This window comes from Vulpes vulpes, chromosome X (assembly GCF_048418805.1).
Source record: "Vulpes vulpes isolate BD-2025 chromosome X, VulVul3, whole genome shotgun sequence".
Taxonomy (NCBI): domain Eukaryota; kingdom Metazoa; phylum Chordata; class Mammalia; order Carnivora; family Canidae; genus Vulpes; species Vulpes vulpes.
Window position 1 is genome coordinate 72,065,249 of NC_132796.1, and position 15,102 is coordinate 72,080,350.

The following is a 15,102-nucleotide window of genomic DNA, read 5'->3' on the forward strand; positions in this document are numbered from 1 at the left end:
TTCCCATTTTTTACTTTCATTGCTTCATTGGGCCAAGAAGAACAAAGAAGATGCAATCTGCTCTTAAATGAATTTGGGGTGGGGGTGGGATTCCCATAAAGGTCTCACCACTCCCCCTCTTCTAAGAGAAGACAGACCTAGATCTCTAACCTTTCTTTAAAAAAAGATTTTATTTTTTTATGAGAGAGAGAGAGAGAGAGAGAGAGAGAGAGAGAGAGAGAGAAGCAGGCTCCATGCAGGGAGCCTGATGCGGGACTGGATCTCAATCCCAGGGCTCAGGATCATGCCCTGGGCCAAAGGCAGGCGCTACCGCTGAGCCAAAGGCAGGTGCTACTGCTGAGCCACCCAGGGATCCCCTTAGATCTCTAACCTTAGGGAAAGAAAACCACTCTTGGCGATGAATCATTCTTTGTGTCACAATGCTTTGTCTCATCATTAGAAATGATAACTCACTTTGGCATTTCATGATCACCACAACTGCCCAAGAAAGAGGGCTTTCTATGTCAGGACATGCACCAGATCATAGAATTCTCTGTCTTTGTCAAACTACAGTGAAGTCAGGTAGCAGATCTAGGTCCTTTTTTTTTTTACCCCCGTAAGCATCTTTCGTTCCCACTATTCCCTAACAATTCTTACACTGTTTCATTTTTGGTTTGTCATAACTTCTTAACAACAATTCTCATTTCCAGTCTTTTTTTTAAGATTTTATTTATTTGAGAGAGAGAGAGAGCTGGAGAGAAGACGAGTGGTGGGGAGGGGCAGGGGAGAGGGAGAAGCAGGCTCCCCGCTGAGCAGGAAGCCCTACGCAATGTGCAATGAGGGGCTTATACCAGGACCCTGGGATCTTGACCTGAGCCAAAGGCAGACACTTAACCGATTGAGCCACCCAGCGCCCCTCATTTCCAGTCTTGATGCCTAACCCCATCCCAGTTCCAATCCACTTTGCACATTGCCACCAGGTTCTTTTTCTTTTGGTCAAAAATGTCCAGTAACTCCCAGGATATGACAGGATATTTCAACCTCCACTGGGGGGTTCAGGATCTTCCCCACCCTTCATTTTCTTTCTTTCTTTTTAAAAAAATTTTATTTATTTATTCATGAGAGAGAAAGAGAGAGAGAGAGGCAGAAACACAGGCAAAGGGAGAAGCAGGCTCAATGCAGGGAGCCTGACATGGGACTGGATCCCGCGTCCCTAGGATCACGCCCTGGGCTGAAGGTGGCGCTAAACCACTGAGCCATCCAGGTTGCCCCCCAACCCTTCATTTTCACTTCCCACAGTTTCCATTTCAGGCAAATTGGTTACCTTATCACAGGAGCAGATTTCCCACTTCTTGCCTGTGTTCAAGACATTTTCTCCACCTGAAATGCTTTTCTGTATTATTTTCTTATGCTGTCCCTTCAGAGCCCAGCTTAAAGCTTTCTAGCAACTTCTTCATTTAACCAGACAGCATATATTTGATAATGAATATATGCCCAAGTGCTTTTAGTAAACCATTTGTGTTAATGTACCTTATCTCTCCAGCTAGATTTAAAATTCAAATATGAGAACTTTTTTGTCAGTCAAAACATACACCTTTATTGATGATATACAAATGAAGTCTTTGGTGGATAAATTCAAGTCAAAACAAATGATAAAAGTGTAGGCTATATATGATGGACAGATTCACTGTCAATTCACATAGAGGAACCAGTAAAAATATTTCCATTCGAGCAGCACGATTAAAGTCACAAATGTGTTTTCAGTTTAAGAGGATTATTTATTTGGTATTCATAAAATGGTTCAGCTGAAAGCTGGAGACTTCACAGATAACATCATTCTGTATGATACATTATTCAAACTGGTGGCTGAAAGGATCCCTTTACTATATGAACAAGTGGAAAAGTAGCAACTTTCAATTTTCATTGCTTCCAGACTGGAACACCAAGAAATTTCTTCAAGTCGTTTGAGAGCACATAGCCAATCAGAATTTGTCCACCAGTTTTATAACTTTCACTTTCACCAAGAGGTCATGGTGATCTGCTAAGGCTCGAATTTTCTTAACGCACACTCCAGATGTGGTACATAAATAAAAAAGAGAACCTTTATTAAATTCTCTGTAGTTGAATACCTCTGCTCTGAGATTGTCATAGATGATCTCAAATAGAGTAAGGGCATTAATAAGAATTTCTGATTCCACATAAGAATTATAAAGGGAACTAAATGATGATGGCACTTGGGTGCTGAGCAGTTTTTTTAACATATCTGGATTTTCAGCAAAATTCGAAAGTATTTTCAAAATCTCAACCTTAATTTTTCCACCTCCCTGAGATAACAAACGGAAAAAGTTTGCAATCGAGTTGACAAGCAGGTGCTGGTAGTCATTGGTAATAGTCATGTTTGTTAAAAATTTCAGTCCAACTACCTGTACTGCTGAGTTCAAGTTAGAGGCCATGATATCATCCATCACTTTATTCATGTAGACCTGAAGTCGGCCCTGATTTTCATAGTTCTCACTCAGGTTATTCATGGCCATTAAGGCTTTTTCCTTAATGTGGGGATCAGTTTTGTTGATCATGTTTGCAATAATCGGGAGGCCTCCCAATTTTCGAATCGTGTCTTGGTTGCACGAATAGTTGGCATTGTTGCTCAGGGTGAGCAAAGCTACCTGTTGGATGAAAGGATCATCCGATTTCTGAAGCAACGCAAGGACTTTCCTGAGGTCTCGGACACCGAGAATCTCATCTATTTCATAAGGAAAGGGGCGCTTCTGCATGGGGACAGGTCTCCTCCCTCTTCCTCTCTGCTGCGTTTCAGGCTCAGAGTCTGACTCTGACTCTGTGTCAGTCCACCCGGACTCCCCTTCCTCAGAATCGGGGACCTCTGCCAGGAAAGCCTGTCCCCCATTAGCGGATGCTGCAGCAGCTGCTGCAGCCCCATCCCCAGGGCGGAAGCCCAGCCCCAATTCATCCACTTCAACCTTGTTTTTCTTGCCTTTGCCCTTGCCCCCAGTCCGAGACCTGGTTCCTTTGGCTCCACCTTTGGGTACAGCTACAGTCGCTGACCCAGCCTTAGGTATAGCGCCGGTATGAGCCCCAGGGGTCGCTTTCTTGGAGGGTGCCACTGATCTAGGGGATCCTGAAGTCCCAGGAGCCTCTGCAGCCCCAGAAGGCACTGGAACAGCAGTAGGTGGTGTGGGTACAGGAGCCTCCGCAGCCTCCATAGGTGCTGTGGCCTCGGTAGGCGCTGGCACCCTTGGAGGCATTGTTGGCACCCCGGGAGCCTCTGCTGTGCCAGGGGTTTCTGGCAACTTGGGAGCCCTTGCCACTGTGGGGGCCTCTGCAGCCACGGAAGCCTCTGCCTCCCTGGGAGGTGATGCCATTGAGGAAGTCCCTGTGGCACCCATTATTGGTTCAGCCTTAGGCCCAGCCCCTGCCCCTTCTGCCTCTTGGACCTGATGTCCTGCCCCACTTTGTACCTCAGCACTGGTGGCAGCTGGGGCCACTGCCTCAGCTCCAGCTGTGTCCAGAGCAGAGGCTTCTTCCTGGGCCCTGTTCTCCGCCTGAGTGCGGACTGGGGTTGGAGGGCCGAATCCTGGCCCAAGGTCAATTGTGAATCCAGCTCTTAGTCTGGCTCTAGCCCTGGCTCCGGTTCCAGCCATAGCCCTGGTCTTAGGCTTGGCCAGTCTCTTCTTTGTCTGGTTTCTTCCCCTGGCATATTTGTAGACACAGTACCAGGCACTCGCTCCGATCACTATCCCGGCAGCTACGCAGCCAGCATCTCGAACTCGGCTCATGGTGCAGCTGGAGTAATTCTCTGATCCACAGTGTGGAGCTGGCTTGCCTAAACCCGGTTTGCACGTCTGGGCAAGGCACTTCTACTCAGGCTCACAGGTTTTGCCCAGACTGCAAGCCGAGCAGGACCTGGGACAAAGGGGCAGAAATGAAGCTTAAGGCTCTGGCTCACTTTGTGCTTAACCAGGCCTATGGAGGAGAGCCTACCCAGACACAGGTGGCAAGGCCTGTGTGTGCTGATACAGGACCCAGGTTGTCTAAGGTTTTCTACACCTTCATCCCTAGCTGGCCCCACCCAATGCCAACACACAATTTCCCAGCACCTAAATGGGAGATGAGAGGCATAAGGACATTAGGAAAGCTGTTGGAGAGCAGGAAAAACAGTAGAAACCCCAGATGCTGCTCTGATCCCCCACACTCACCCTCAAGGGTTCCCAGATGGTGATCATGCCCATACCAACCTGCTGGAAGCAGGAGCAGTTTACTTTTTTCTATCAGGCCTGTACTTGTGCAGGGCCCCAAATTCAGACAGACCTGCAGGGAGATCCAAGAAACAGTGTTTTGGCATTTTCGGTAGTTGGATTCCATTTTCTTTCCTGATTTGAATCCTTATGGGCCAAGTTTTCCCCTCTCAGGAATTCTCTTTCCCTCTGTAACCCTTCCTCCTCAAACCATTAATTAAGGCCAGTGCCACACCTCTTTCTCTGCACCAAAAGATAGGCTCAAGGCAAGAGTGTCTTGTAAAGAGGGAGAAGATGGGGGAAGAGGAGCCTCTGGTCCCAGACTCTGCTCTGGTTTCTGCCATACACACACAAGGGGTTCCCAGACACCTCCTACCCCCAACACTGACCTCCACGGATTCAGGGTTGTTTCTTCTTCCTTCAGTTCAGTGAAAGCTTCATCCTAAGAACAGACTGAAGGGCAGAGAGCTTGGTGGATGGAGGAAACTCAGACAGAAGTCCCTATAACTGTCTTCTAGTATTCATGCAGCAGAATGACAATCTTTCAATTCCATGAACTCTTCTTACCCCTCCCAACCCACAGCAATCTCCTGCCCCGGGGCAGACTCCTCAGGCACTCAATCCCTCCTTCCTTTTGCCCTGCTCCGCCCGTCCGCCATTTCTCTGGGACACACAGCCACACCCCTTCTCCTGCACCGGAGCGGGAGGGGGCGGGGCGATAGTGCAGCAAAAACTGGATGGGACGCGGAATGAGGGATGACTGCCAGTCTAGTGTCTTCCTCCCAAGACCACCTGTCCTTCGATCCCCAGCCCCCAGACTTAACATAAGCCTGCAGAACAAGGGGACCCAAGATCTGACCTTTCGGTTTGAGGGTCATGATTTTCCACTGTTTCTACGTTCTGGGCTCCGCCTCCCACCCCCCACCCAAATCCCCCGATAACCGCCATGTCTCCCTCCAGCGTACGAGAACTCCCTTTCCAGGACTGAATTAACAAGAGTGAAGAGCCATGTGGGGTGGAGGTGTCTGGAAAGCAGCCTGTGAGTTAGCACGACGGCTTAATACCCGATTTCTCTCAGGGTCCCCCCATCCTGTGAAGCCCAGACAGCGCCAAACCCGCCATCTCCCCTACAGAGGCTGGCACACCCATTTTGCGGCATCCCCAAAGGGCAGCGGGCCGGCCGGGGCAGGGGGTGGGAAGGTGGGAAAGGGGTAGTCAGGGGAGGTATCTGCAAAGTCAGGGTGCGAGTGAACGGGCCGGCTCGTCTCCAAATTGCGTCCCGCTCCGGTAACCCTTGCCCAACCACCCAGCTGGCCTTCTGTGCGCTGCCACGTTTATTTCTCTTCCCTTCTCCTCTCTGAACAGGACGCGATGTGGGGTGCGGGGCCTGAGTGTTAAAACCAAAACCAGCAAACACTGACTGGGAGAAGAAGTCAGCGGATTCTCCGCAAGTATACCCGAGTCTTTAGGTTCCCCCCACCCCCTCTCCCCGCCGCCCACCAAAATGAGCTGCGACTCCGCGCGGGGATCTGGAAAGCCAGCCAGGAGTGGGCGAGGTGAAGGCACCCGCGGCCTCAGACTCCCGCATCTCTGAACTACCCGTTTCAGGAGTGCCAGGCTCTGCCCACCCTCACACCCACCTGCCCGGATCTGGGGGAATTTTGTCCTCCTCCTCCTCGCCTGGGTTAAACGCAAGGCACTGCGCAGCGCAAGAGAGTTGGTACCCAGAGGAGGACGGAGGACGGCAGTCAGGGCTTTAAGTACCTTTGCCCACGTCAGCCCCCGGTCACGTGAGGGCTATATCACCAGTAAGCTCGAGTCCCCAATTTCCACTCCCACCAAGAGCACAAGCCCCCTCCTTCAGCCCCACTCCCACCTCACCACATCAGCTCCTGTCACTCATTTTTTTTTGGCGGGGGGGGGGGTGTCTTTGTCGTCCCAGAGGCCAAAAGTAGCCCCTTCTCCCAGTGTTACAATTTGCCTTTTTCTACACACGGGAGATGGGATGCATCTTGGACGGCTATTGGCAACTTTTCCTTTTGTGTGTGTGTGTGTTGGGGAATTGTTTCTTTCTTTCCTGGGCAACTGGACACTCTCCCCTCCCACCACCTTCAATCCCTCATCCACTAGTTCCCACCCTTTCCCTTGCTGTTGGCCCCTGCTCCAGAATAGGTAAGAGGCAGTGTGTCAGAAAGGAGACAAGGAGTGGGAATGGGGTCTGTATTTCTGTGACACTTCTCCGATTTGTTTTTTTAAAGCGATTACTATCCTTTATTATCACAGTAAGAAAATACCACAGTGTGGGAAGCAGCAATAAAAAAGAGCTCCATGATTTCTAAAGAAGATTTCCCACTAATAGAAGAAGGCACCATTAATTTTGGTTAATTTTTACCACGCAGAAAATGAATTCTGTTGGCCACATAGGAAATAGTTTTCAGAACATGCTAAGATATTTGAACATCTAAAAATTGAACTTTCCTCAACAAGATAAGCATGTTTTCATGTGATCTGTCAATTGATCCATGGAGATGTTCAGTTGTCCAATCTTATTTATTTTGGACAAATAAATATTCTACTTTTCTCCTTATGGGACAGCTTTTAAGTTGGATAAATAAATGATCCTGCCTTGTTCTGTTAGAGAAACACATTTATTTAATGTTCCTAAACCATTGCTGACTGCTGTGTGAACCTCCTGTAATTCAATGGCTGTAACCATGACAGTTTTGAACACCTGTCCCTGGATTAGGTTCCAGTTTCATGAATCAGCTCTGGGCAAATGGAAGAGCTGTTAGGCCAAGGAAAGGACAAAAAGGGATGCAGAGATGGCCAAATCCCCCCTGTTTTGTCAAGGGTGGGGGAGATGCTGACCCCTCTACCTCCTCCCATATTCCAGAGCCTCTTATTCCCTGCATTCAGCTTCTTGATTCTGTTGCTCACTCTAAAAGTACACATGGACAGGTGACCAACAAGGTAAATGCCACACTTACTCAGGGGACCAACTTGAGTAACTGTCTTTGGCTTCTTCCCTTTCTTCCTCCCCCCTCCCAAATTCCCTCAGGGATGTAGAAGGGACTGCTGTTCCCACATATCCCTGCAGCTGTGGGTTTCCACGAAGAAGTGATTGCTGGCTGGAGGAAGCACTCAGGTCTGCCTGTTCTGCCCTTGATCTTGGTGCCTTATTAACATTGCTCCTAACACCGTCTGCTGCTACCACCTGGCTTGAGAGGCGCAGCCAGCTGGGCCTCTTACCTCTGGCCTCCTTGCCACAGGGCACCCAGGGAGAACCTAGCCTTGCTGTAGGGTCACTGCCTGCAGCCCACACCCACTTTGCTGCCCCCTGGCCAGATGTGTGCTCAGGCCCCAAGGGGTCTCCCCCCTGACCATACTGATTAATCTCCTTGAGTAGGCTTTCTCAAGGAGCTGCCTCTGTGCTGTACCTGAAATTGTACACAAGGTTTTGTTTGTGAGTGGGTGTGTGACTAAGTGCATTTTTTTTGGCGAGGGAATAGAGGCCATTGACCTCATCAGTTTCTCAAAGGGTCTGTAACTGCTCCCCTAGATATTAAGAACTGATACAATGGCTTAGAGAGTGTTATATATAATCATCCAGATTAGGAAGCTTCTGGTTTTTTTTTTTCTGGTGAAAAAGGTAACATATATTAATGGTTACAAATATTCAGAATAATAAAGAAATATGTAAAGTATACAGAGAAAGAGCTCTGTGTGGGGCACCAGGGTGCTCAGTCAGTAAGCATCTGCCTTAGGCTCTAGCCATGATCCCAGGGTCTTAGGGTCAAGTCTCAAATAGAGCTTCCTGCTCCATGGGGAGCCTGCTTCTCTCTCTCCTCCCCATTTGTGCTCTCTTTTGCTATCTTTGTCGTGCTCTCTCAAATAAATAAATACAATCTTAAAAAAAAGGAAAGAGCTCTGTGATATCTCTTCCACTCTCAGCCACTGCTAACAATTTCCATTGTCCTTTATATGCACATATTAGTAGGTGCGCTTGTGGTTATTAATCAAATTCCAGATTTAGCAACAGTAAGCACATAATAAACATTTGGAATTTTTATTGTAATTGTAGCAAATCTGCAGATTAATTTGAAAAACATTAACATCTTAAAATTGAGACTTCCCCTCCAGAAGTACTGGTATATCTCCATTTTGTTCGTCTATTTTTATGTTTTTTTTTTTATTTTTATGTTTCAAATTTCATTTCATAAGTTTCTTCAGCTAAATGATTCCTATGACGTGTTAGGTTTTTCCTAGGTATTTAGTAATCTTTGTTGCTGAAATGCTATTCTTTCTCCAATTATAATTTCTGATAGGGAATTTTCTGCTTAAGGAAAATGTTCTACTATTATATATTTATTTTGTATCTGCCAATTTTTGTGATCTGGCTTATTAATTCCAATAGTTTTCAGTTGATACTTTTGGTTTTTCCAGGTATTTATACATAATCATCTACAAATGATGATTTTTTTCATTTCTTCCTTTCTGATATTTATACCTTTTTTCTTTTCTTTTCTGCATGTGTTACATTGATCAGAACCCCCATTTCTATGTTGAGAAATGGTGGTGACTGAGAGCTTCCTGATCCTATTTTTGAAGAAAATGGGAATGCCTCTTTTGTTTCATCATTTACTGTGACTTTTGCTGTTTCTGATATATTCTCTCCTTTTTTCTTTTTCTTTTTTTTAATATGTATGAAGAAATATTTTAATGACTGAGGAGAGCTCTTACCAAGTATTTAGGTTGATATTTTTGCCATAGAATTAAACTACTAAAGCCTCATAGAACATTTGAAAAATACAAAAAATAGAGGCACAAATTAATATTTCCCATAAAATATTCTGATGTCTTCACATCCATGTTTTTTTCTCCATGCATTAAATAATGGAATCATTGATTTCCAATTTTCAGATAGTTTCTAATTATTGAAAAACTTGCTCATTGTAAAATGCAGAAAAAGATAGATTAGAAAAGACAGATTACTTACGGCCTTACTGCCTGAAGTGCCCCCAACAAGGTTCTCAAAGGCAAAAACCTGAAAGTGATACTGGTTAGGGAGAGAAGGATGTAACTGGAAAGATTGGAAATAGGATACATTGTTAATAAGGAGTTGCATTTACTAACGTCATTCTCTCCTTTTTGAAGGTTTTTTTCACTTATGTTTACCAGTACTGCAAAAACAAAACAAAAAACAACACAAAGAAATAATGTCTGGATGAAGTCAAGTCATATGTTCTGTGGTCCTGGTAGCCCACAAGGAGTGAGGAATCTGCCAGGTCAGAAGATCCTCTGATATATTCTCTATCAAGATAAGGAGGATTTTTCTTTCATATCTGATTTAATATAACCAAGAATGATTTTTAAAATTATGTACAATTCTTTACTGTATAAACTAAGTTTCTGTCTATTCTTATTTTATTAATAATTTTTAAATATTTAGGAATGGCTAAGTTTATCAAATGCTTTGATGGAAAGGTTTCTTTTCTCCTTTGGTTTGCTGTTGCAATCAGTGATTTAGATAGATTGGTCTCCCTGCCACTCTAGTCCCCCTATAGACTATTCTCCACACATCTCTCAAGTTCAAACTCGGCCCCACCCCACATCCCCTGATGGTTAGAGTAAATGCAAAAGTCCTTACTAGGACTTACAAGGCCCTACCTTCTTCAACCTTATTACCTTTCTGCTTCATCTTCTATTATTCTCTCTGTAGCTCAGCCATCCTAGCTTTCTTGATGTTCTTGGAATATACTGGGCTTTTTGTCTTCACAGAGCCTTTTCATTTCCTTGTTCTCCTACCTGGAATATTCCTATCCAGAATATCAGCATACTTAGATTCCTCATTAAATTCAGGTCATTACTCGAAGGTTTCCTTCCTAGTGATTCCTTCTCAGGTCACACTATCTAAATGTTCAACCCATCTCAGCTTTTCATATCTTCCTTTCTTGCCTTTAATTTTTTTTTCTTTTTAGTAGGTATCACTAACAATATACTATATATTTTGTTTATTAATCTTGCTTGTTGTTTGTTTCTCTGACTATAATGTAGGACCATGAGATTAGAGATTGAGGTCTGTTTTATTTACTGCTGTAACCACAGCATCAAGAACAATGCATGGCATATAGTAGGTGCTCAATAAATGTGTTGAATAAAAGAATGAATGGCTTTCCAACATTGAACAAGTCTCTTGCATTCCACAAATAAAGCTTACTTGATTATACCACATTAGTAGATTTGTAAACCCTCAGATAGCTGATTTGCCTAATCAGGATCTTGTCATGTGACAAGACGTAGAAAATTAAGATCAATTAAGATTGATTTGAGTGGCATGTGCAAAACTCATTATGTAGTAAATATAATTGTTTATGATACATGTCTTTTTTTAGTGAATCTTCTTTTCTTATTTTCTGACAATAAAAAGGATGCATACTTAGTGTTTCAAAAGAGGAACAGAATAGTGCTAATAAAAAAAATAACAACATTTTCATTTTTTCTCTCTGCTTCTTTTCCTGCACTGCTTCCCCCACCCCCATTTCCAGGTATTTTCAGGAAGACCAATGTGAACTTAAGGGATTCAAAAGAAACAAGGTGGAGGGAACAGAGAAAAGGATGGGACCATTCCTCCAGAGAAGCAATAGAATTGGTCAGCAGCCCAGGAGAAGATGCTGCCCCTTCCAGTCATCAGAAAGACAACACACTTGTTGGGTGTGTAAAGACTAAAAAAAAGGGACAGTGGCTAGGCAGCACGGTGGTGGTGGTGGTGGAAGAGGCGAGTCGCATTCCACTTTGCTAATAATAGGAGGGGACATTTGGGACCTGAACTCACCAGTGACGTAGCCTCACGTGACCAGGAGCCTATGTACTGAAGTCTTGGTCCAGACAGCGGTTCTGCTCAGGTAACCACCTCCCTGTTTCCTTGGAGGTGGCGTGATTGTGGGCAAGGATGGAGGAGGAGGACGAAGAGGAAACCATTCCTGATTCCTGTATGTCGGTGTGAGGGTGGGTGTTGATTGAAAACTCCTGGAGTGAGGGTGGAGGGTAGCAGCACAATTGCTGATTTGGAGGCACTTTTGTGTTTCCCTATGCGGACACCGGAACCCAGCCTCTTTATCATGCCAAGTAAAAGGCGGGGCAGTACCAGCAGCAGAAGTGCTTGGCTTAGGTGACTTTAGAGACAAAGGGGAGGAAGTAGTTATCAGGGAGCAGAGAGATGGGGGCACCGTGAGGTGAGGGATAGGTCTGACAGCTTGGATCTGGAACAGAGAAAGGTCGGGGTTTGGACCCACATTTGGGTGTTGGCGCATCCACTGGAGCTTTAAATCCCTAGCCTCCTGTTCATGTCTGCTTTTGGCTTTGGTCTATCCATGTCTGCCAGTCTACCCCTTAGTGATGGGATGGGGATGCAAAAGAAGGTCAATGCCTCATTTCTGTTTTTCCTCCTCCCCAAACACTCAGACCCCTTAGATCCCACTTGACTGCTTTTTTAGATTCCAGCCTCCAAAACGTTCTCAATAGCCTGGGTGAAACCCCTGATATTTTTGAAGCAGCTGCAGTACGGGCCGTTCCCAGAATTTGGGCTTTTTTTTTTTTTTTTTTTTTTTTTTTTAGAATTTGGGCTTGATGGCAGAGGGACTGGTGATTGGGGCTGGCACCTGATACTACATCTACCAACTGAACTGTGATGGAGAGCAGAACAAGAAGCAACCAACTGATTCAAAAGACATTAATCCTGCCTACAAAAAGTTTAGAAAGTACAGAAAACTAGAAGGAAGAAAATAAAATAAGCCATCAATAATTACCATTCCTTGTCTTTCTCTCTGTGTAAGAATGCAGATGAGTGTGTTTAATATTATTGCATCATACTGTTTATGTTACCCTGGAATTATTTTTTTCAGGTCACATTGTAGGGGATGTCTTTTATTAGTTAATGAAAATCCTTCACAAACATTCTGGCAATGGATTTTTTTCCTGATAACAAAACATGATAATCATAGTCTTCCCCCTTTTGCTGACCTTTCATGTAGCAGGTATGAAACTTAGTTCTCAGACTCAGGTGTAAAAAAAATTAGATGTTTTCATTTTCTAAAAAATATGTAGACTAAACTCTGTCTACAAGGGGATATGTTTCCACATTAATTATAGTCATGGTACTCATTATCCAAGTTTCTACATGGGCCAGCTAGGCAGCTTCTGTGCCATGCTTTGCATAGGGGACACAGGAATTTTGTGAGGCTGGGAGCCCCAGATAGGATCCAGGTCATCAACCTTGAGTTCCTACTCTTTTCTCTGGACTGCCATGAAACGGGATAGAAGTCCCATTTGCTCAAAGGACTCAAAGACCTCTTTCTTTCCTCCTCCAGTGGGAGAGGTGATTTCTCTCTAGTGTGAGGGGAATCCCTCATTTTCCGAACTCTGTTAGTCACAGTGGACTTTGGATTTTGGGGAAACAAAATCTGGAAAGTCCTGCCACAAACTTACTCTGAGGCAAGGAGGTAGAGTTGACTTGACTGAGAAAGAGAAACTGGAGAACAAAGACAAGCATAGAGATGAAACATATTAATACCCTGTGTTTCAAGTGGGGTTCCCTAGAAGCAGATCCTGAGATGGGGACTCTTGTGAAAGTAGTTTATTGAGGAAGTGTTCTTGGATGAAACTTGCATGGAGGTGAGGAGAGCGGTATAGGACAGGGGAAGAAACTAGGCATAGTTGTGGTTCAGCTGAAGTGTAGCCTCAGCCTGAGCCCCAGGCGGCTCTGGGACATGAAGAGCACCACAGAATTAGTCCACCTTGAGACAAAGGAGCCAGGCTTTTATATCCACTGACTGCAAGTCACTGTGGATGAGTGAGGTGGCATGAAGGGAGAGGGGTTTTAGCTCCTGGGTATCCTCTGACAAGGATACAGCTATGAATCCTTAGCAGCCAACCTTCAGAAGAGCTAAGGAATGGATGTACTAGCCAAGTAAGTGGAATCTAGATAGATTATCAATACCATTTACTACCTCTACTCTAGCCAATCAGCATTCTTGGAACGCAAATGTGCTTCTATCCATGTGCTTCTCCCACCAGAAGGCTTTCACTTCAGCACTGGCTTGCAGTCTCCCTTAGAGGCTAGTTTTCTCTTTCTAACCTAAGAATCAAATCTTCTTCAATGTACAAATTTTGGAGGAGGACTGTATAGCATACAGTTTAGCATCTCATGAAAATGTATTCTGCTGTAGAGATTGGAGGCTAATACAAAGTTTGAGGGATGTTTAGACATATGATGTGCAGATTTATCCCACTTAAAACAGGTTTTGGCACATGTTAAATTTACTGCCTTACAACTCACTTCCAAATAACTTGAAAGTAATGAAGAAGTTGCTAAGCGAAGGTCAGGTGTTGTTCACCTAGACAATTAGAGGTGACCCAAGCAGAGATGGGAAGTTGTCAAGTTAAGGGGACCTTGCTACTCTGACAAATGGGCTTCCCATTAATGTAATATCCATATGGAGCCTTGGCCCACATGGGGATAGACGTTACCTTGGAGGAATTTAAGCTTTGGGTCCCTATCTTGCTAAAATGGAAGAAAAATCAGCCTCATTTATGTTTGTGATTCCCTTACTCCTTGAGTGTTGTCAAAATTTGGGAGCCAGAGTGTCAGAAAGGCAGGCACAGTCACATAGTCTGCTGAGACACACATTGTTTCAGATTGCAAGCTCATTTCAGGCTTGATGGCTCTGGTGCTTGTGCTCTGTGCTAAAGGAACAGAAGTTTTTTTCAAAGCTGGAGCAGCTTGGACAATGGCTCTTCTGAGCCTTGCTGCATCTTTGAGACATCGTTGGAGTAAGGCACTGATATCTCCTTTTCAGGAACCCCTCATATCTTTATTATCATTAACACTTTCCCGGAACAGAAAATTTTTTTTTGGCCTGGGGAGAAATTCCTGTGTCTTTAAACTGCAAGTTATCTTGCTCAACTTAACAGATGCCAGAGAGGGTAAGTAAATTAACCAAGACCCTATAGGTAGTAATGTGTCATTAGATAAATCCTTTCTCATTAAAAAATATATCAAGTTATTGCTGGGTCTTAAGGTAGCTCTATTTTTGACTCTATGAGGAACCTCCACACAGTTTTTCAGAGTGGCTGTACCAGTTCACATTCCCACCAACAGTGCAACAGGGTTCCCCTTTCTCCAGCAATTGCACTACTGGGGATTTACCCCAAAGATACAGGTGCAGTGAAAAACTAAGACACCTGCACCCCAATGTTTATAGCAGCAATGTCCACAATAGTCAAACTGTGGAAGGAGCCTCAGTGTCCATCAAAAGATGAATGGATAAAGATGTGGTATATGTATACAATGGAGTATTACTCAGCCATCAGAAACGACAAATACCCACCATTTGCTTCAACATGTATGGAACTGGAGGGTATTATGCTGAGTGAAGTAAGTCAATCGGAAGACAAATATTATATGGTTTCACTCATATGGGGAATATAAAAAATAGTGAAGGAATTATAGGGGAAAGGAGAGAAAATGAGTGGGAAAAATCAGACAGGGTGACAGAACATGAGAGACTCCTAACTCTGGGAAAAGAACAAGGGGTAGTAGAAGGGGAGGTGGGTGGGGGGATGGGGTGACTGGGTGATGGGCACTGAGGGGGGCACTTGACGGGATGAGCACTGGGTGTTATACTATATGTTGGCAAATTGAACTCCAATAAAAAATATACAAAAAAGTAAAGTTAAATTAAATAATGAAATAATATAAATCATAATTAAAATTTGAGAAATTATACTATAATTTAATTTACTCTCCTCTCTTCTCCTCAACCAGTTTCATTTATAAACATTTGCACCTTTTAATATTGTGAGAGAATTAAAT

The 15,102-nt window shown here is 44.4% G+C and overlaps 1 protein-coding gene and 1 long non-coding RNA gene across 3 annotated transcripts; one reads left to right on the top strand and one right to left on the bottom strand.

The window, feature by feature from the left end:
* Positions 1 to 1,549: 1,549 nt before the first annotated feature.
* ARMCX2 (armadillo repeat containing X-linked 2) lies at positions 1,550 to 4,685 on the bottom strand. The gene is made up of 3 exons (XM_026006618.2): positions 4,622 to 4,685; positions 4,233 to 4,305; positions 1,550 to 3,900 (listed from the first exon to the last, which is right to left on the bottom strand). Exon 3 carries the CDS (start codon positions 3,771 to 3,773, stop codon positions 1,962 to 1,964), a length of 1,812 nt encoding a protein of 603 aa, XP_025862403.1. The 5' UTR covers positions 3,774 to 3,900; positions 4,233 to 4,305; positions 4,622 to 4,685; the 3' UTR covers positions 1,550 to 1,961.
* A 490-nt stretch (positions 4,686 to 5,175) lies between these two features.
* On the top strand, positions 5,176 to 12,034 carry LOC140596275 (uncharacterized). Of its 2 annotated transcripts, none has more exons than XR_011998321.1 (5): positions 5,176 to 5,271; positions 5,598 to 5,788; positions 9,387 to 9,517; positions 10,778 to 11,237; positions 11,847 to 12,034. It is a non-coding gene; the product is annotated as an uncharacterized lncRNA (long non-coding RNA). The 2 variants fall into 2 exon arrangements; XR_011998322.1 differs by having other exon boundaries at positions 10,778 to 11,134.
* The last annotated feature ends 3,068 nt before the right edge of the window (positions 12,035 to 15,102 follow it).

Coding starts and splice junctions, on each gene's coding strand:
- ARMCX2 (XM_026006618.2), bottom strand. CDS start 3,773: ATGAGCCGAGTTCGAGATGCTGGCTGCGTAGCTGCCGGGATAGTGATC.